A 22,221-nucleotide genomic window follows, 5' to 3' on the forward strand; every position below is an offset into this window, starting at 1 on the left:
TATAAGCTCTCAGCTACTGCTCCAGCACCATGCCTGCCTGCCTGCCTGCCACCACACTCACCATCATAGTCATGGACTAACCCTTTGAAACTGTAGGCAAGCCCCCAGCTAAATGTGATGTCCCTTCACAGCAATAGAACAGAAACTAAGACATTGTCAAATATATCCTCTCACCCATATTATTATTATTTACTTTTTAAAAAAATTTTCAAGACAAGATTTCTTTGTGTAGCTATGGCTGTCCTGGAACTCATTCTATAGACCAGGCTATCCCCGACCTCACAGAGATCCACTGCCTCTGCCTCCTGAGTGCTGGGATTAAAGGTGTGCACCACCATACCCCGCTCCCATATTATGTTTTATAGTTAAGTCTACTTAACTATATTTTCTTAACTATACATACAGTTAATATTTTTAGTATTTTAGTATACTAAAATACTTTGAATAGATATTAACTATGGTCACTGGGCTGTTTGAGCTCTAATTTTCCCTTTTGTCCAGAACTTTATACATTTTGTACAATATATTTTTCTGTATCCCACATCCACTCCACTAGTCTATGAGAATCACAATTCTCTCTGCCTCCGTGTGTTGACCTGTTTTACACTCCATGTACAAATGGAATCATGTGCTTGCCTGTCTGTGCCTGCTTTTTTCACTTAACATGTTTTCTAGATCTATCCATGGTGACATAAATAGCAAGACTTCCTTACCTTAAAGGCTGAATAGTATTCCATTGTGTATGCCTCCTGCCTTCGACAGTTCATCCTGTGATAGACACTTGGGGAGGTTCTATGTATTTGTTGTTGTGAACAAGCTTCCATGAGCCTGGGTGCACAGACATCTTTCTTTGATTCTGTCACCTTTGAACATGTACCTGGAAGTGAGATCATTTGAAAATAAGCTAGTTCTATTTCTAATTGGAGTGTGGGGGCATTTTCTTATTTCTTTCAATAACAACTGTACCTATTTATATTCTCACAAAAAGTATGCAAGAGTTCACCTTCCCTACCTCTTTCAGAATGGTCTGTCATTTCTGCCAGCAGGCATTCTGACAGTGGTGAGACATGGTATCCATGGGATGCTATTTGCATTTCCCCGATGATTGGTGACCTTGAACACTTTTCACTTCCCTCTTGTGCTTTGTCTCCTTTTGAAAATGTTTATTCTTATTTTGTCTATTTTTACATTGGATCATCTGCTGTCTTACTGATTTGAATCTCTCACACACTTTCATTGTTAATCCTTTATCAGACACATTGTTTGGAGGTACCGTCTCCCAATATGCCGTTGTCTGCCTTCTCCATGGATTGCCTCTTTGGCTGTCCATACAGAAGCTTCTGGTCTTGAGGAAAGTGCATCTGCCCATTTAAGCTTTGCTTGCCTGTGCTTCTGGGTTTGCTTAATAAACAGAACAACAAACAAACCAAAACAAATGGAAATAAAAACCACTGCCCAGACCAATGTCTGCTTTCCCATGTTTTCTCCCAGTTGTTTTATAGGTTCGGTACTTACATTTGCCCTAATGGATCTCACATTGGCTGTTGTAAATTGTACTGGATAATGAAGAAGTCACTCTTCCTCATGTAGATACCCAGCTGTCACTCCACTGTGTATTGAAATGACAGCTTTCCCCCACTCTGTGTTCCTGGAAACTTGGTCAAAATTAAATTGGTCAAAACTGAGTAGATTTATTCTAGAGCCTTCTTTCTGTTCTACTCCATTAAGCCTATATGTTTTTATGGCATTTTAGGTTGATTTAAACAACAACAACAACAAAGCAAAAAAAAAAAAAAAAAAAAAAATACCACCCATCTCTGTTTCCCTGTGGTTTCTCCTATTGTCTTCCCGGGTTCAGGATTTACCTTCTTCATAAGCATTTTGACTGTGGAAGCTTTACACAGGTGGTCAGGTGGTGTGACGCTTCAAGTTTTATTCACTTTTGTTCAAGATTGCTTTAGCAATTTTGGTTCTTTTGTGCTTCCACATGAATTTTAGAATTGACTTCTGTTTCTAGTTATTTGGGGGAGAAAGTCCCTGGGTATTTGGTAGGGAGTGAACTGGATCTTTAGAGATTGCTGGGGCAGCTGCTGACATGTTAGCAATATTAATCTATTTAAAGGGATAGCAGCTCAGTAGTTTGGGTCATTTCCAGTCTTTTTCACCAGTATTTTATAGTTTTGACCATAAAAGCTTTTGCCTCCATGGTTAAATTTATTGCTATGTTGCACTTTTTTGGTAGCTCTTACAAGTAGGTTGTTTGCTGATATCTTTTCTGATAGCTGGTTGTTAATGTTAGTCATTTTCAGAAGTTGGTTTTTATATCTTGCAACTTTTACTGAGTGGTTTGAGTCTTTAGGATTTTCTGTGTAAGATTTGGGAACTTCACCCTCCACTTGCCCTCATGACCAATTCCCACCATGAAAACAACAAACAAATCAGAATGAAAACATCCTTATAAGGTCATTGTGTATGTCTTAGGATTACTGTCACTATGATGAAATGCCATGCCTACCAGTAAGCTGGGCAGGAAAGGGTTTGTTTGGCTTACACTTCCACACTGTAGTCTATCAGTGAAGGAAGTCAGGGCAGAATCTCAAGCAGGGTTGGAACCTGGGGCAGGAGCTGATGCAGAGGCCATGGAGGGGTACTGCTTACTGGCTTGCTCCTCATGGCTTGCTCAGCCTTCTTTCTTAAAGAACCCAGGACCACCAGCGGAGGGATGGCACCATCCACAATGGGCTGGGCCCTCCCAAATCAATCACTAATTAAGAAAATTCCCCACAGGCTTGCCTACAACTCAGAGCCATTTTCTCAGTTGAGGCTCTCTCTTCTCTGATGACCCTAGCTTGTGTCAAGTTGACATAAAACTAGCCAGGACAGTGTGCAAAGTCAAAATGGATAAATGAAAGGAATATACATTGTAGCAAGCTTAATGCCAATCATGGTGGCATATCATCTGTAATCTTGGGATTCAGAAGGCTAAGGCAGGAGGATCATGAGTTCAAGGCCAACCTGGGCTACATAACAAGATTTTGCCTCAAAAAACAACCATCACTAAAAAAACAACAGCAACAACTTCCAGGGTGAGTATTATATGTATAATTCTCTGCAAGTCCTGTTACCTTTTTTTTCTATTTTTACTGAAAAATATCCTGTACAATATATTCTGATCGTGGTTTCCTCTCACCTAACTCCTCCAAGATCCCCCCATCTCTTCACCCACCCAACTCCATGCCTTTTCTTTCTCTCTTTAGAAAACAAACATGCAACCAAACAAACACATCAGAATTTAAAAATAGAAAGAAGAAACCACATACACACACACACACACACACACACACACACTCCTCAGACACAAAACTCATAAAAACACAAAATCAAAAACCGTAATACATAAGCAAAAGACCAATAACACAAAAATTCCCAATCAAAACAATATGAGACAAAAGTCTACAAAACTTGAATTGGTTTTGTGTTGGACATCTGCTGTTGGCTGGGCATGAGGCCCACCGTTGAGTGTGGTTAATGTACCCAGTGAGCCTGTCACCATTCCTAAGCTCGGCTTTCATTTCAGAATCTCTTTTATTACTCTGCCTTCTGTGCTTGAAAAGGAGGAGAGCCCCTCCTACATTCTGAAGTGTTTTAGTTTTCTCCAGGCTGTACCTCTAAAAGCAGCTCCAGGTCTTCTTTGCATGCTAAGGCTTGACCTAATCAACAGGTTCAGGCAAGAGGGTGTCATAGCTCAGACCACACCCACAGAGTTCATGGAAGGAGGTCAGACTCGGGGTGTATTTTCAAAGTAGACCCAACAGGTTTTCTTCATGGCTTAAGTAAAGGTTATAAGACAGAGAGAGGAGTCAAAGACATTCCACAACTTCCATTCCAAACAACTGGGGAAGTGAATTGGCTTCATTGGAAATAAGAAAGCCATGGGATATCAGAGTTTGCATGGAAGGACTGGGTCTTCCATTTTGTCCATGTGAAATTTGAGGTGCCATTTTTTGTATCTCAGCAGAGATGTCAAACCATCAATTAAGCATCTTGGAATTTAGTTTAGGATTGGAAACTTAAAACCTTGGAGGAGTCACACTGTGTTGTTTCCATACACACAACACACACACACACACACACACACACACACACACACACACACACACACCATCTTAGACACATTTAACTATTCTCTCACAAGATTGAGCTAAAAAGGACACAGAAAACCACATAGACTTTCAATCTCTCACCCAGGCACAGTGTGGGCATTATAGCCATTGTAGCATCATCAGGACGTGCTCCTTTGTGTCTGTGGAAACCTGTGGGTGGTTCTAGTAAGGCAGTAAATTGACTTCCTGAATCTAATCAGACTTCCTGCTGAAGCCTACAAATGTTAGATCCAAGGAACCTAACAAATAAAGCCGGAACAAAACCAAGACGTGGACCGACAGGGGAAGGGGGAACAGGAGGGCTACAAAGGAAACAAGAGCAAAAGGAAGAGAAACATTCTGCACTGAAGTTCAGCTGCCCAGAGTGGCCACTGTCTGGCAGACTTGAGGAGTCCCAGCCAACTTCAGTGAACAGCGGGGAGTCAGTAGAACCTGTGCCCGGTAAGGATGCCTAGGAGCACCCATACCCAGCTCTCTACGGCTGATTTACAACCCTACCCCAGTCAGCAACTGACTGGAGAGAGGAAAACGGCAGCCGCTGGCAGTAGGGATTGTATACTGCACATGGAGATTAAGACATCACACACCTGTGGGAGGGGAAGAGTGCCTCTTCCAGGTAGATGAGTCTCCGGCCAGCATCCATGAATCTGCTCCCAAGTGAAAGTTGCATTTCAACTGCCGTCAAGTTAACAACTGCCTGGAGAACGCAACTGAGGAGCTCTGGAACTCTAGGTCACTCTGGAGCAGAACAGAAAGCCAGCAAGACCAAATGTAAGCTCAGAATTTCAGTCATGCAACCACAGAGTTGACATCTGATGGACATCCTGAATGCGGTGTAAACTGAAGAGGATAGAAATAAACAAGTAGAGTGTAACAGAGGAGAAGAGAAAGTTAAATTGTTAGCACACTTGGTGTGATAGGAAAGCCATTGGAAGCTAGAACAAGATTCTTTTAAAAAAAAATTCAGGAAACAAAAAAAATAATAATAATCGGAACTGAAGAATAAAGTTTAAGAAACTATCTCCCAAAAACACAGCAAAATTATGAAGGAGTAAGAAAGAAAGGGAAGAAAAGGAACGTGGTGATGTGTACAGAGAGTAAAGGAGCCCACATCGGCATATCACAGAGACTGACAAGATGAGGTGGGGACTCGGGAAAGTTCTCTAAACTTTAGGAGGAGGGGCACATATAGAGGAAAAAGGTCACTGGGAGGATATTCTTGGGTACTGTGTCTTGTCCAGGCCCTTTCCTTAGTCACTTCTTCCTCCAATCCACCATGAGTTAAGACATGCCATATGATTCCACCACCATAATGATCAGCCTTGACCACGGGCCCAGAGGCAACAGAGCCAAAGGCTATGGACTAAAGTCAACTGAAAATCATTCTTCTCTTTACATCATTGTGTTGGTATTTTGTCCCAGCAACAAAAGTCCAAGAAATATGCTACAACTTCTTGAAATTTTAGAACACAAGTAAAAAGAAAATGGAATAATTTCATAACATTCAATGGAGACAGTGACATCACAGTCAAACCAAAAGAACAAAAAGCAACTTCACATCAACAGGGCATTGACATTGAAACCAGAAGATATCAAGTATCACCTGTAAGTATTTAAAGACCCAACACTTAGCTATCCTTTAAATTCCTGTTCCCATCCCAGAGAGGCCAGTTCTGATGCATTTATTCCAGATTTCATTCGATTACTGTCTACTTCATTCCTCTGTTCACCAATGAGATATTCTTCAGACTAGGGATCAACTAAGAGGAAACTAACTTGGATAAGAATTTAGTAATCTATTTTTATCAGTATAAACATGTGTTAGGTTTGGCATTTCAACTTTTAATTACTTCACAGGATACCACAAAACTTTTATTATTGTACTAATTTTCAATATAGCTACCCTAAAATGTCTTATTTGGAACAATAAAATAATCCCTAGCAAAGAATTTTTTCATTCTTTTACTTTTTCTTTTTAGGTTTTTTTTTGTTTTGTTTTGTTTTTGTTTTTGTTTTTTGTTTTTTTTTTGTTTTGTTTTTTGTTTTTTTTCGAGACAGGGTTTCTCTGTGTAGCTTTGCACCTTTCCTGGAACTCGCTTTGGAGACCAGGCTGGCCTCAAACTCACAGAGATCCACCTGCCTCTGCCTCCCGAGTGCTGGGATTAAAGGCGTGGGCCACCACCGCCCGACTCTGTTTAGGTTTTTTTGAGACAGGGTTTCACCTCGCAGACCAAGCTGGCCATGAACTTACAATCCTCTTACTTCAGCCTCTTGGGTGCTGGGGTTATAGTTAAGTACCACCAAATCCTGCAAAATGTTAGTCTTTCTGCTTGACATCTTCCAACTCCAGAAAACAGCTACAGTGTCATAATACCAGCCAGCATTCATGAGTTCATGAGGAAGCACTTAGTACTCAGTGTTGTATTTAATCCCTGCATCCACCCTATTAGGAAAGTACCTGACAAATTCTCATCTGATTGATAGTGCAGTGAGTCCTAGTTACCGCAGGCCATGTACAGTTAGAACATAAAGCCAGGCTTCCAAATGAGATATCAGAGCCAGTGTCAACTCTATGAGACCATTTCCCCCCAAGAGATAAGCCCCTGGGATTTGATCTGTTCAATAGAATGCAACTGTAAACAATTTTATCCTAGCTTTCCTCTACATTTTTAATGAAGAAAATATTATATGTACAGACATACTTCACACTTGACATAACGAAAACTTGAGGAGAAATTTGAAGGTATTTCAAACGACAACACAAATAGACCATATACAGGCTTGCCCACACCTCTTCCTCTGCTGTGCAGTATGGCGCGGAGTCCCTGCCTCCTCACCCAATCAGCAACCCGATCATCCCCGTCTACAATGTCATTGTTTCTCACATGTATCCCAATTCCACTCCCTGCTCTGCTGACCCAGCATGCTGACCTCATGTCTTAGTGTCTTTCCGGGCACAAAAGCTTTCCGGAGAAGGACACCCGAACAAAACAGTGTAGAGCCAGGCCTGTTGGAGGACAGCTGTAACTCCAGCGCTGGGGAGGCTGTGGCAAGAGGTTCTCAAGTTCAGGGCCAGCCTGGGCTACATAGCAATCTTTTCTCAACCCCACTGCTGTGTGACTTTTCCCAGGGAGACATATTTACCCCAGAGAAGACAGGGATGTCCAACCAGAGAAATGATGCCATTCAAGTCCAGCATGAGCCAGTGAGTTGACTGGGACCTTTACAAGAGCTTGGGTAGCTAACTGGCAGCTGCAGCACCAGAAGGGCCATCCCCGGCTGCACCTTTGGGGCTCCCGGCATGAAGTCCCCTCCACTGTAGGTCCAGACTTGAGGAGGGGCTTTGTGGCCCTCACGGCTTTCTGAGCCTTCTAAATTCTGCAGTTTGATTATGCTCCCTGAGTCATGAGCCTTCCTTCTCTCTCCAGGAGGGAGTATTTCAATCAGAGGAAACCTAACATTCACTCTCCCTCACCCCCAAAATAGGGAGGAAAATCCACAAAGCAAACTTATTCAAATGTGAGCAGATGTTGGGAGAGGAAGGGCAAACCCGTTCGATAAAAGTAGCATCTACTTTCAACTTGGAAATGTATATTTCAGGTCACATAAACATGTTCTTAGTCTACCGTCCGTTACTATAATAAAACATCACAGGGTAATTCATAAAGAATAATTGTGAAGCCTGGAAAATTCCATATTGGGAAACAGAATTTGAAGCCCGCCTTGCTGGTGAGGACTGTCAGCCCCCAAGGCAAAGAGGACATCACATGGTAAGACAAAGTATCTTAAGTTAGGTCGGTCCTCTTCTCATAAAGCCACAGTTCCATTGGCTTAGGGCTCCACCCTTATGGCCTCATTTAACCTTAATTACCTCCTGCCTCCAAATACCGTGGATTAAATTTCTACTCTTTTAATGCCTCATCATAAGGATTACTTTTCAAAGTGCATTTTGGTGCAGATATTCAATCCATAGTCCATGGCGTGCTCCTCTGTCAGCTACAGGAGGACAGACACCAGTAAAGAGCAGGTCCTGCAAGCCTCTCTCTGTTGGCCAAACAGAAGCGACATTTCTGTCCCAGGCTGCAACAGCAGAATGTATCTTGAAGCCCCTGGTTCAGATCCAATGTCATATGAAGTGAATTAGCAAGGCTCAGAGTCTGGCTGTGGTGGAGCCTCGGCTGGAACAGCAGCATGGGCCCAGCCCAGAGGAGAAGTAGGGAAGCCACTTTGCAGGCAGAGGTGGTCATTACTGTGTTGTGCCCTCAACAGGAAAATAGCCAAAGGCTTCTCCATTCAAATCCGCTTTGGAAACTCAGGATCCTGCTGAAAAACGTCCTGTGTTGGGTATATACACAGGTACTTCTGACCTCATCAGGCTGTAATTAAAACTCCTGTATTTCCAGACTCTGCTCACCCAAACAATGTGGAGTCAAACCACAAGAAAATGTGTTATCACTCAAATGAGTCCATATTTTGCGTACAACTGAAATGCAACATGAAGCCGTGAACAGTTTAATGTGAAAGTAAAATTGGATGCAGACACTGGTTGGTTCTCCAGCTACCTGGGTCTCACCTTTCAAGAGATGTGAGCCGCAGGTCACAGCTATATACCCAGGGCACAGCCTCAAGATCAAAGCCTTTGGCACTGAAGGAAGTGTTTGCGGTCCGCCCAGCCGATCCACAAGCCACCCATTGTGCCCTTCCCATGTCCTCGTTCAGTCCAAGCTGTAAAACGTTATGTGTTTGAATGACGTTTTAAAGTGCTCTGTGCAATTAACTTTTAAGGCACAGAGGCTGGTTTTCCTTCGGTGTATATATGAAACTCCCCATAAACGTAAAGTCCTTGGGTGTGTTTGGGGGAGGGGATGATTAAAAAGAGCAAAGCTCTTGAAAGGAACAAACACTTCAAAAAGTGAAACCCGAGGTGTTTTTCCCCCCTCATAATATTAAAAATGCCTTTATAGTTGGAAAAAGTCAATAGATCAAAAATACATACAGCAAAAAGAGCTATATGGACTCCGTGTTCGCTCATGCCCAATTTGCATCTGCTCTCCTAGGGAAACCCCTGCTTTTTAAGTATAATTATCACAAAAGATTGTAAGCTGCCTTCTCCTGGCGCTCTGTACTAGTGGTGTGAGAACACGCTCTTTGTTAACGGTTGGCTCACCCAGTCCAGGATTTGGGGCAGAGTGGCTGGCTTGTGGATAGTTATCCTAGTTTTAAAGCATTCCTCCGAGCGAGCTTGTTTGTGAAGCTCTTAGAAAAATGAAAACATATTCCAGAGATTGATTCCAAACCAAGACACGTCCATGGTCCACATTGTGCAGATGGTGGCTTGGGGTAGGAACAGGTCCTTTGCTCAGTCTGTAAACCAGTCCGGGCGCAGCCAGTGTGTCTCACACAGCAAGCCTCAACACTGACAGTCAAGTCCAATTACGTTATGGGAAAACAGTGGACTCAGACTGTACAGCTGAACCAAAGGGGTCCTGCCAGGACCTCTCAGATATCAATTGGGGTGCTCCCGGGTGGCCTAGGGGTTAGGATGCGTCACTCTCTCAAATATCAGGTTGTTCGGACCCTTAGTGCACAGAAAATTCAGAACTTGCCACTCTATACTCTTGTTTGAGAATGTTCCTAGCTAAGTAAAATGGACAATGCAGGCTACTTTCATTGGTGAAATCACAGTGCGTGGTACATAGCAACTTGGTAACTAATAAAGCCATTCACGTTATGCAAACATTAGGTCACTTGCAGATCTGGAGCCAGAGAGACATGCACGGTAAATTTAAGGAAACGACTCACAGCCCACCCACCAGACACACCATGTTTTTCCTCTTGTTATCTCTGTTTTTTAAGAATGTGTACACTTGTGTGTGTGTGTGAACGCACCTGTGTGTGTGTAGGTGTGTGCTTGGAAGGCAGAGGACAACAGCAGGTGTTGTTCATTAGGCACTGCCCGCTTCGTTTTTGAGACAGAGCCTCTCACTAGGCTGGAACTTGCCAAGTGAGAGTAAGCCAGGCTGACTGGCCCCTGAGCCTCAGGGACCCACCCATCCCTACCTCCCCAGTGCGGAGATTACATGTCCAACTCTTCAAAACACAAAACATAAACAAAAGACCCAGGTTCAGGTGACTGTGCTCAGATCCTTATGCAAAGTAAGTACTTTACTGATCAAGCTATCCCAGCCCTGGGTTAGACTCTTAAAACAGTAGCTTATGGAGCTCTGTTGGCCAGCTTTTAGCAAAAATAGCAGTATGCACTCTACCTGGATATAGAGCTAAGCAGCATGTTTGATGTAAGAACTTAAGCAAACTGAATTTCCTGAACAGAAGCAGTCATCCTGGTGTATTGTCGGGTACAAGGAGAATTCACTCAGTGTCCCGTGAAGGGTACCAGCCTGAATGAGACATCTAACATAAAGTTTGTGAGTGGGCAGATCTCACCTTCCAAACCTTTACCTGAATGACTTTTAGAGGGGCCAGCACTGTGCTGGTTACCCTCACTCACAGTTCATTGGTTTCTTCCGTGTGGAATTGTGTAACCGGTGTCCAGGGTTTTTGAAAATAAACACAGCTGATTCTTGGAGAGCCTGAAAGGGGACCACAGACAACAACATGGACTGAGGGAGCTAAATGTGTGTTTGATTCTGACAGGCATCAAATCAAGGGTTTCCTTTCCAAGGGAGCCTGGCAAGGAAGCAACAGCAGATGCCCAGAGAAGCCTGGGTCAACGAATTCAATGGCAGGTCCTGGAGCAAGCACTGACAACGGCCAGACTAACCTCACAGCCCAAATTCTTTCTCCTTCCTCCCTAATCTACCAGGGCTAGCCTCCAGCAAATCAAGCAGTCCTGGAAACTGGTGAAAGAATCACCAAATGAATACCATTTACGGAACTTTAGCTCTGGGCTGGGCACTGGGTGTGCTGGGCAAATGTGTCATCTTCAGGGTACCTGGTGGTCCTGTCCTGACTGGACAGGACAGTCTGAGAAGGACCCAGGTAACTAAGAAACTAATGAAAGCCTCTTTCCTCTCTTCCTTCCTTCCTCCCTCCCTCCTTCTTCCTTTATTCCTCCTTTCTTTCCTTCCTTCTTCCCCCCTCCTTCCCTTTCTGGGTCCTGGGGATCACACTCAGATCATCAGGCTTGGTGGTAAATGCCGTAATCCTCTGAGTCATATCATAGGCCCAGAAAATGCATGCTTAAATGAAGATGGAAAGAACCATTAGGAAGAAAGGAGTTACAGACACGGAGCATCTGGAAGCAAAACATCCTAAAGAGAAGGATGAGGACTCTAAACGTAACGAAGGCCTGTGCCATGACTGGAGTGAAGGAGACAGAGCTGTGATAAGGCACTCTTAGGGCTGTGGTTTTAAGAGCTGTTCCTATGTAGCGGCTTCTGCAGAGTTTCAGAGCTCATCTAGGTTAGATGTTGAGACTGTAGCTGCAAGGTAGCATAGGAGATTGAAGAATGAAGATACAAAATGAACTCTGAGAAGCACGAAAAAGGGACCCGAGCAGAGAAAAAGAGATATTTACCTTGCTAGACAGTGGGAGAATCCCACCATGGTTGGATTTGCAGAAGATTTACTTGCCTCGTTGTTTATACACTACCTCCTGCCAGGCTTGGGTACCATTGATCACTCAGGAGTCAGAGTTGGCTTTGTGCACCACTGTGGCTTTCGTGAGTAGATGTCATGTAAGGAGGTTTAAGAAGCTAGTAAAAGGATGACTGCAGAGATCGACCACGGAGATGATTGAAGAAAACTTTTTAAGACTCATGGGCCAGTAGTCATGTTGAAAACAACAGCTATGGAAAGGCCATGTCATAATGGAGGATGCGGCAGCCAGGGAGTTTGGAGCAGATAGTTGTAAGTATTGAAAAATGAGGACTAGGGTGTGACCCTAGAGGTGGAGGGCTGAAGCAATGTGAAGGTCAAGAAACAGAGAAGCCAAATGCCCTTCAGTTCCCCAGTCTGATCAAAATGTCCTCATCTACAATTTGTAAATATTTTACATATATTTAATTCTCACTTAAGACATAAATCCGCCTGGGTTGGTGTTTGTGGAAGATGTGAGATCGCCATTTTTATTTTCTTTTTGGGCTCCAGTATTTCCTGCACCGTGTGACTGTATATTTCTTCTCTAAATGGCCATTAAATTAGTTCCCTCTTTGTTGATCTCACCCTTTTGTGCTCCTTGTCTGCTCTGAAGTAAGTCAGGCCCTCCAGCCTCTTCTCCTGTTGTCCGTAGTATCCTGATCAATGTCGTAAAAGTAAACTTTCTAAAATACATACATGGCCAGGCCACTCCCCTAATTAGAATGGTTGAATAATTCCTTTTGCAGGAATACGATCCAAACCCATAAGGGTGGTGTAGGTACCCTGTCTCACAATGCCTCTCTTTCTGACGGTCTTTGCTGATAGAGTCTTCTTCATTTCCTGGCACCATCCACATTTGTATTTCAGTACTTCCGCATAGAAAATCTAGATCCAATTAACTTCTGAAATACCTTACTAAGTTGTATTTGCCACATTTAAGAAGCTCTAGGTCATTTATTTGGCATTTACTTGGCATCTGATCTCTAATACACACTATTTTGGCATCATAAAATGTCCGTATGTGTTTACAATCAACAGACAGAAAACAGGGACCCAATCCCTACTTAAAGGGTAAGAGCCCAAGTGTTGTAGACATTTGAATCAACTGCCACAGCCCCAAGTGGGAGAAATGGCTCCTTGCTTGATGAAAATCAGTTGTGGCTTTGTGGGATAGATGTTTGGATACATACGTGAATAAACTGCTATAAAGGTGAATAAAAATTATAAAGCCGTGGAAGGAGGTAAGAGGGCATTTTAAGTAGAGAAGTGGCATCAGTTAAGCAAGGCAAGTGGGGAATGGGACATTGTTGTCTACGATGGAGCAAGAAAAAGATGAATGGCTGGAAAGCTAGCTAGGGTCAGAGTGCACAAACTCCTTGACATTGGGAGACAGCCTGTTAAGGGACTGTTGGGATTAGGAAGTCACTCTCGTAGGTGGACCAAACCCTAAACTCGGGGATATTAAGTATAAGGGAATGGGCCCATATGCTGCTGTTTTTTTCCTGAGAGTTAGAAAAGCCACAAAACATGCCAGAGACACTCCAGAAGGAGACCTATCACAATGAAACGGTAAGAATGTGAGAATTCCTGCCTTGTGTAAGCCTCTGCATTCACCTGAATGGGGTTTCCCACACATGTGTTGCTTTTGTGTATGTATGGATGAGTGTGCACTTGTGTGGGTGGGGTGAGTGTGCATGTCTCTGTGTGTGACTGTAGAGGGCAGAGGAGTGTGTCTGGTGTCCTGTTTCATCATTCCCAGCCTATTTCCTTGAGACAGGGTCTCCCACTGAACCTGACACTCAGCATTTCAATGATGCTACTTGACTTGAAAGCTCCTGCCTATCTCTGCTGTCCACTGCCAGGGTTACAGGCTATGAGGCCATGCCTAGCTTTTACATGGGTGCTTTGGATCCAAATCTGGGTCCTCATGGTTACACAGTAAGCATTCTTACTCACAGAGCTGTCTCTCCAGGCCCCCCCCCCTTGTTGCTTGTTTTCAAATACATGCTGCTTTAAATTCTTTCTGTAGCCTAGCTTTGTATCTTTGGATTAATGGTGATATTCTTTTCTCTCCTCCCACTCTGGTGTGTGACAGCTTCTACTGGATATGGTTGGGTCCCCAGACCAGGATCTCCAGGAAGCTGCTGCCGGCTGTATATCTAACATCCGCAGGTTGGCTCTCGCTACAGAAAAGGCGAGATACACTTGAAATGTGAATGCACACAAGCTACCAAACGCTCTGACAAAGGACATACCACACCCTCTGCCAGGAAGCCGGAGTTGAGAAGCATTTATCAACCAGTCCTTCAAACAGTCTAAACAAAAAACCACACGGATTAAGACATACTTTAACTTGAAAACTGCAAGAATCTTTTTATTCTATTTAATGAAAAGTAAATATGTAATGAAATGTACAACCAATAAATTTGTGATAATTTCCAAGAACTGGAAGGTATATGTATACATTATATACATAGTTCAACTACACTTTTGCATCTGCAGTGATTTTAATAAAGAATATAGCGTTCCTGGTGTGCAAGTTCCAGATGCACCCATGAATGTCTTGAGAACCCCTTTTCTGTTAAACCGATCTGGCTGTCCTGTGCTTCGGCTGTCTGCTTGATCGCTTGCAAGCCACAGGAGAGTTCTGAGGAGACGTGCTGATTTCACAAATGGTTATTAAATAGAAGTCAGCGTCGAGCAGCTGCTCTGAGCAAGAGCATTCTGAGGTCATCCCAAACTTCTCCCCATACCGTCAAACACCCGCGACAATAATGCACAACTGTCACCACACCGCGGCCTGCAAATCGCAGGGACAAGGAGTCCTTTCACTTTGGGACGGACGAGTGTAAACAACGATATGTTTCACTTCCCTCACAGCCAGTCACCAACACTTTTATTGAAATTAATTTATGCTGATGTAAGGATAATATTATTTCACATAAAATTACTCTGAAATTCTGAACTTATTTTCAGCACATGAAGTACTTTTTAAAAAGTGGCTACACGAGATTAGTCGCATTTTATCAGGTTAAGAAACGTTAGGACCCACTTTTAAAAATCACATATGTAAGCTCTGTGTGCTGAAATGTTTGGGAACTAACTGTCCCAACCATCTAACACTCGCCAGAAAAACAGCGTTGCATGCTCCAAAGATCCCCCTCAGAGAATGCTTTAGCGAGCAGGCAAGGCCGTTTTATTGAAAAAATATTAGGTACTGTATATGTCATCCTTTGGAGAAAACCATAAACTTAATTGAATTCAATGTAAATAATTTGTACAAAATGAAAAAAGCCTGCACAAGATGAATATGAGATCAATAACAGAGGCTCCAGTAAAAAGGTAAGTGCTTCTGAGAATTTTAAGATTTCATAAAACACCCGTTTTCTTTGCAGCCTTTTGAAGGGGAATATAAATGGGGATAATTCTAGGAAGGAAGCAGTGTTGATTCTAAGAATTAACTTTAAAGAGTAAAGGGTGCCTGTCTTCCAGCACTAGATATTTCTAACGGTCCCCACGCCATTGTTCGACAGCATTAAAAAAATACCTGGACGCAGTGGGCTGTGATAGCTCCAGGAAATGAATGATCATTCGATTACTAGAGTGACCTCAAAAGCTCACCATCGGCTTCAGGTCTTAGAATATTCCTGTGTCACCGGGCCCAGGAACTGAAGGGAAGCGAGATGAAAAACAGCAACGGCGAAGGGAGGGGACCGTGTGACCACTGACGGGACGACTGCGTTTTATGACGCTCATAGCGTTTGGTTTTATGATTAACAAATGCACAAAGCAAAAGCAACAGAATCATTTAAAAACAAACCAGGCACTTAGAAATGGACAAAAGCAGTGTGAAGATTGTCTTGTGTATTCTCTAAGGAAAGAAAGGCTTCCCTTCACATCACCAGCAATGCAGTGCCTTATAGAATAAAATGTTGATCTCAAAGGCCAGGGTTGGGCTTATTTTGTGAAACAGTGTTATAGAAAATGCTGGTCTCACTGGGAAAACATCAAAGCCTGCAAAACACCCTTAGCTTTCAGAGGATGTGGGTGAAGCTGATCGGCCAATCCCCTGGTCAGCTAGTATACGCTGTGAGAATACTTACAGGTTTTTTGTTTTTTTTATTTTTTCCTTCTTTGTGAGGGTTTTTGTGATATTTATTTTGTGCTAGTGAAGGCTTTAGTTCTTTATGTTTTGGGTGACGAGTTTCTTTCTTAGGCTTTATTTTAACTGGACGTACAGAGAACACAATATGCCCTCTGGCTGCTTCGGTTTGGAAGGGGTTTAAGGTGGAAGGAATTTTAATTGGATTTCCTTTGGGAAACCCTAGCCATGATCTTCCACCTTTTTCCCAGTCATAATTTACCGCTATCAGGATGACTTGCGCTAAAAATAACTTGTTTCTTTTCTAACATTTTCTGAGTTCTAAAAATGAATTGACAGTTAGTTCTTTCAGGGCGTGGCATCCTGAGTTCTTCCTCATAGACGAGGTGTTACTGATGTATCTCTAAAGCATTCACACAGAACTGAGAGATTTTGATTTCAAAATACATGGAAAATGTATCCCCACTTAAGAAGGGTCTTGGTTTTGAGAAGAGCAAGTAGGTCCTTTCTTTTTCCTTTACTTAATATATTAGGTCAAGATAAAATTTCCCAGTCCTAATGGTTTAAATTGTTTACTCTAATTTCATTCAATGAAGATTTGGGATTGGAATAACCTACGCTCATTACTGCAATTCAATGAAAATATTAAGGAAATTTACTTCAGATTCAATAAATGTTCCCAGACTAACAGCCCAAGTGCACTGAAGTGTAAAAATGGAACTCTCCCCATAAATGAGAATAGACTAGAAAGTGAATTGGTTTGGGTTCTACTATATGGTGCTATTATATTCCGGCACAGTGTTAGGTATTCAAACTTTATCACATTGCTGGTGTATTTCATTGTGGAGTTATGTGCCATGGTGGAGATGTGGCGGTCAGAGGCAACTGCGGAGTCAGCTCTCCCTCTATCCCGTGGGTCCTGGAGATTGACCTTCAGTCATCAGGCCAGGCAGCATGCACCTTTCCCTGTAGAGTCAGTATGACCCAGTATTAGGTTCTGCTTTACTTGATTAGCATTCAGGAGGACTGGTAAAAGAGATTCCTTTATCTTCGTGGGAGAGCCTATCAGAATGAGAACCCCCATTCTGCAGGAGTAATTTTGCAAGACATGCCAAGACTTTATAATATTGTGTGCTTTGCTCTGCCCTGTGGTCCCACCATGATGATCTACCTTCTTACAGGCCTAAATCAATGGGACCAATTGATCATGGCCTGGAACTAACAAGGTAAGCCTTTTCTCTTTATAATTTGATTTTTCCCAGATACTTGTTACAGTGCTGGAAAGTTGACTGACTAGCTAGGTTTATAATACCAGAAATGCCAAGGAAACTCTGGTTCCTTCTTTGAGAGTTCAACCACACACTGAAAGCATGTCTTCAAGTAATAATCCCATAGGAAGTTTTTCAAAATATATTGTTAAATTTCAAAGCAGGATCTGAAGCAGTATATATAGTGTGAAGTTGTTTTCTTTTGTTTTATGTCATGAGCCAGAGATATGGCTTTGGTGGGTAAAGGTGCTTGCTACCAAGCCTGATGACCCAAGGTTAATACCAGGGACCCACACGGTGGAAGAAGAGAGCTGACTCCCCCAAGTTGTCCCCAGACCTCACATACTCACTGTGGCCTAAATCTCCTTATCCCCCCCCCCACAGTTACACACAATGAATAAAGAGGTTTTATTTTTACAAGATTTTAGAAATGACGGAGGGCTTACTGGGATAGGAGGGAGATTTATATACATATACAAAACTGCCAGATAACAAAACTAATTATATATATAGTCACAAAGAAAAAAGACCTTGAAATTTACATGGCAAATTATAAACCAGTGAGCATCCTACATGGTGGACTGAACTCATTTGTTTCCTATTTTGTTCATCTGTACATTTTAGTCTATGTTGTAATATATAGCTATCACTTTGTAAAAATACAGAAACTCCCAATTAATATTATTTAGAAACATGCACAGTAGATCATGATTCCTGTTTCTGAACACTAACCTCATTTTTAAGACATATTTTTATTTATTTGTGTGTGTGTGTGTGTGTGTGTGTGTGTGTGTGTGTGTGTGTGCCATATGCATGTGGATACCGGAAGAGGCTCGAAGAGGGTGTTAGCTCCCTTACAACTGCAGCTAAAGATGGTTGTGGCAGGCCTTTGTGAATGCTGAAGACTGAACTGGAATCCTCTAGAAGAGTAGCAAGCACTCTTAATGGCCAGGCCATTCCTCTAGTCACTGAACACAAACTTCAAAGGAGATACCCTGAGTTTACAAATGAAATATGCAGTATATGCATGAAAGGACTGATTTTTTTCTGGGGTTCTTCTTTAGAATTTTGCATGAGTGCATGTGTACATGATGTATGGAGATACCCTGAGTTTACAAATGAAATATCCAGTATATGCATGAAAGGACTGATTTTTTCTGGGGCTCTTCTTTAGAATTTTGCATGTGTACATGATGTATTTACAACATTTCTACTCTTACCCCCCCTCTCTCCAATGCCTCTGGTGCTCTCCCCATTCCTTCTCAAATCAACGCCCTCTTCTTTAACTATATAACGTCTAATTATAAATATTACACACATTATATTAATACTATATAGTATGTTATATGTATAATATATATACATAAATATATATATACATACACACACACAACCTCCTGAGTCCATCTAGCGCTGCTCATAGGTACATGTGTTTAGGGACTGATAACCTACTCTGGGAGAAGACTGACTCCCTCTCTCAGAGGCCACTAATTGCCTGTAAAAAGAATTGGGAGGTTGAAAATAGTAACTTTACCATGTGTGAAATTCTCAAAAAAAAAAAACCGTAAATAAATAAAAGAACTCTGTGTGCATGTGTGTTTTTCACTAATAATGTTATGCTTAGCTTTTAAAAATATTTTTATGGCCAGGCGGTAGTGGTGCACACCTTTAATCCCAGCACTTTAATCCCAGGCAGAGGCAGGCAGATCTCTGTGAGTTCGAGGCCAGCCTGGTCTACAGAGTCCCAGGACAGGCTTCAAAGCTACACAGAGAAACTGTCTCAAAAGGAAACAAAAAATTTTTTTATTAATTCTTTGAGAATTTCATATATTTTTCACCCCCTCCCCTCCCCTTAACATTTCCCAGATCCACCCTCCACTTCGTGCTCTCTTATTTTAGTCTATGACCCATCAAGTCCAATTTGTGCTGATCATATTCCCCTGGGTATGGAGCCATTCACTGGAGTGAGCTACGGAATACTCATTTGAAAGAGCTTTGAATTATTAAAACTTGCATAGCGCAACTAAGACATCTCAAAGTGGCCACCTTATAGACTCTGCCATTGGTTTGTTTTTATCAGTTAAGCATGTGGATTCCATTCATTCATTCATTCATTCATTCATCCATCCATTCATTCATTCACTCTTTCTCTGTCTCTCTCTTGTATCCCAGGCTACCTCAATTTCTCACTATATAGCTGAGGGTGACCTTGACCCTCTAAGCCTCCCTCCTCCATTTTCCTAGTGCTGAGATTATAAGCATGCAACCACACCCAGAGTATGAGATGCTGGGAGTTGAACCCAGGCTTTTGTGGATGCCAAGTAAGCATTCTGACAACCAAGCTATGTATCCAGCCCTGGACTCTCCATTTTAATATCACAGAAGAATGTAGTAAGTGAAAGAATGGGAAGGATCATTGATAGCTCACTTCATAAACACTTTTAAGCAGTACAGAATGAGTTTGATGGATATTGTTTACTGTTCTGTAGATATCCAAGATGAATGATATGACAATGGCCTCTTTCAATATTCTATTGATGTATGCTATCAACCAGAATATACCAACTCTAAAGTATATATGGTATAGGCCCACTGACTTCCATATTTCTTTAAGATATGGTGGGTTTTTGCTTTGCACTGCTTGTTTATGCTCAGATTGCTTCCTTAATTCCATCTCATTCCAATATCTGTTTTCTCTGCTCTAATCTCTGCATCTCATTTCCATTCCAAGCTTCTCTGACAAAAGGTTACTGCATTCTCCAGCTTAAAAGTATTTTATGCTTTTCTTTGTATAAGTGAGGGATGTAAAATTGGTATTTCAATGTTTCTGGTGTGTAATCACCACACCTGACTGGAAATCATGAACTAGATGGACTTCTTGTGCTTCTGATCCACTATGTTCAAAGTTCCAAATAAAACCAGCACGTTCTTTAGTGAATCTGTCAGGACAAACATAAGCGTCTCTCTCCACTGCACACAGCCTTAACCTGTCAGCTGCTAAGAGACAGACGTTTAGTGTATTAGGATGGATCGTGTGGACGTAAAGACTAACGTCTTACCCATAACTATTACTACATAGATGTGTGTTTGTGCGTGTGTGGAAGAGAACTGATGCTGAAAAGCAGCTCTTAATCACTCTAGAAGAAAGACTGGCTGAGGCCAGGAGATAAGATATGTTAGCAATTACGAGCTCCCATGTCTGCCAGGACCATACCGGGCAAGCAATCCAAATGGGAGAAAGGAGGTAAGAAGGTGGGTTTGTTTCTTTTACTTCTTTTACTACCACTGCTATAATGTCAAATGGCTTTCATCTCCCGTGTCTGGGAGAATGAAGATGTAGAGACTTTGGAGACTGGAGAAGACCAAAAAAAAAAAAAAAAAAAAAAAAAAAAAAAAAAATCGATGCTCCCTGCCAGATTGCTGTTACTCTTATTCAAGAGAAATTCACATTCAAATATAAAAATGTATCAGATTATTGGCTTGCCAGTTCCTAGTGCCCCTAGAAAGTAGAATGCATAGTATTTGTCCTGTTATGTCTGGCTTGTTGCATTTGGCACAATGGATTCCAGATTCTCCCATATTGTAGCATGTGTCCAAATTTCCTTCCACTACAAAGCTGAGTAATATCCCATTGTGTGCATAAAAACACATTTTGTTTACTTCTCTGTCTATTGATGAACCCACTGGCTGTTGCCAGCATTTGGGCTATTGTGAATGGCTGTACATAAGTACACAATTGTCTATTCAGGATCCAGCTTCGGAGTCTTTTGGTTAGATACCAGAATTTCAATTGCAGATTGGGTTTGTTGCTAGTGGATCACTGTCTGGGCCAAGCATTTCCAGGTTCTTAATGCCTTTTTCAAAGAAATGATGTGCACAGATTGCAAAGCACAAGGAACTTATCCAGAAGAAAAGTGATAGTACAAATCAGATGCACTGCAAGAGCCTCCTGATGAGGTCCAAGAGGAGAAGTTGGTTGCTAACGGGCATGGTATGGGTGATCCTCTTTTGATTGGCAGGCTTGGGTTGCATAAGCCTTTCTTTACTGTGCATGTCCTCTTCCATGATGCATCTGATTTTAATCATATGTACATCCAATCACACATAGGCACAGGATGGTAAATAGGGCAAATAGGACTTTTTCCCTGAAAATTTACTCAAAGGGTAGTTTGCCTTACTGCCATGCAGCGGCAGCTGGCTCGGGCTGTGTCATTTTGTCACCCTTAATTCCTGGATATGTTTTGGGATGCTCTTGACCAGAAAAGGGGAGTTAAGAAGGGGCTTCTAAGGAGAGAGTTAAGAGTAGGGTGTACAGGCAGCTTGATGCAGGTAAAGATGTCAGGTCGCTAAGTGTATTGTTAGTAAGTGTGGGAGCTGTACCCTAGGTCAAACGGAATCTCAGGTTACTAAGCTATCTCTGTACTTGCCTGTGTCAGGAATAATATTTTTTAAAATGAGCTATTCAAATCTACAGTTAAAAACAAAGGTGCTTTGGGGTGTTCATAATAGCAGGGTCAGTAAATTGAGATAAACCCCCACACAACATCTATGGGGGGGGGCTTCCTACTAGGCACACCAATGGTTTCACACTTGCTGACTCATTTGACAAGAACCCACTTGCTGTGGTCCGAGTATGTCCTTCCAAAATTCACATGCTGAATCCGAACTCCCAAGAGAATGCACTTAAAGAGGTTGGGCCTTTGGAAAGTAATTAAGGTCCATACCCTTGTAAAAGAGGCCCTGGGGAGCCTGCTAGTCCCTCTGCCCTTCTGTGTAGGAGAACACATGGAAGGCACTACGCATTGGCAAGGAACCCTAACCAGACACCAAATCTGCTAGGGCTTCATTGGTAGACCACCCAGCTTTCAGAACTGTGAGCAAGAAGTGCCTGTTGTTTATAAACTGTGCAGCCTAAGGTTTTTGTTGTAGCAGCCTTAGCAGATGCTCACTTAAGCAACTGGAGTCGAGTTAGTGTATCTTCATTTTTGAGTGAGCCCGTTTTCCCAGATGCCCTGAGAGTGCAAAGCAGGCATTTAAGAAGGTGTAGTCTTGATTTTGGAATGACTCACCAATTAACCAAGGTGCCCTA

At 42.3% G+C, this 22,221-nt stretch overlaps 1 protein-coding gene across 2 annotated transcripts in view; it reads left to right on the forward strand.

Moving 5' to 3' along the window:
- The window catches only part of Odad2 (outer dynein arm docking complex subunit 2), a 158,238-nt gene extending 144,031 nt beyond the window's left edge, over positions 1-14,207 (forward strand). For both annotated transcript variants that reach the window (XM_028873095.2, XM_037206385.1), the window contains one exon: positions 13,858-14,207. In XM_028873095.2, the coding sequence (XP_028728928.1) occupies positions 13,858-13,971 (114 nt within the window). In that variant the 3' untranslated portion in view covers positions 13,972-14,207. The remainder of the gene's footprint in view (positions 1-13,857) is intronic.
- Positions 14,208-22,221: the final 8,014 nt, after the last annotated feature.

This window comes from Peromyscus leucopus, chromosome 5, assembly GCF_004664715.2.
Source record: "Peromyscus leucopus breed LL Stock chromosome 5, UCI_PerLeu_2.1, whole genome shotgun sequence".
In the NCBI taxonomy this organism is placed as follows: Eukaryota; Metazoa; Chordata; class Mammalia; order Rodentia; family Cricetidae; genus Peromyscus; species Peromyscus leucopus.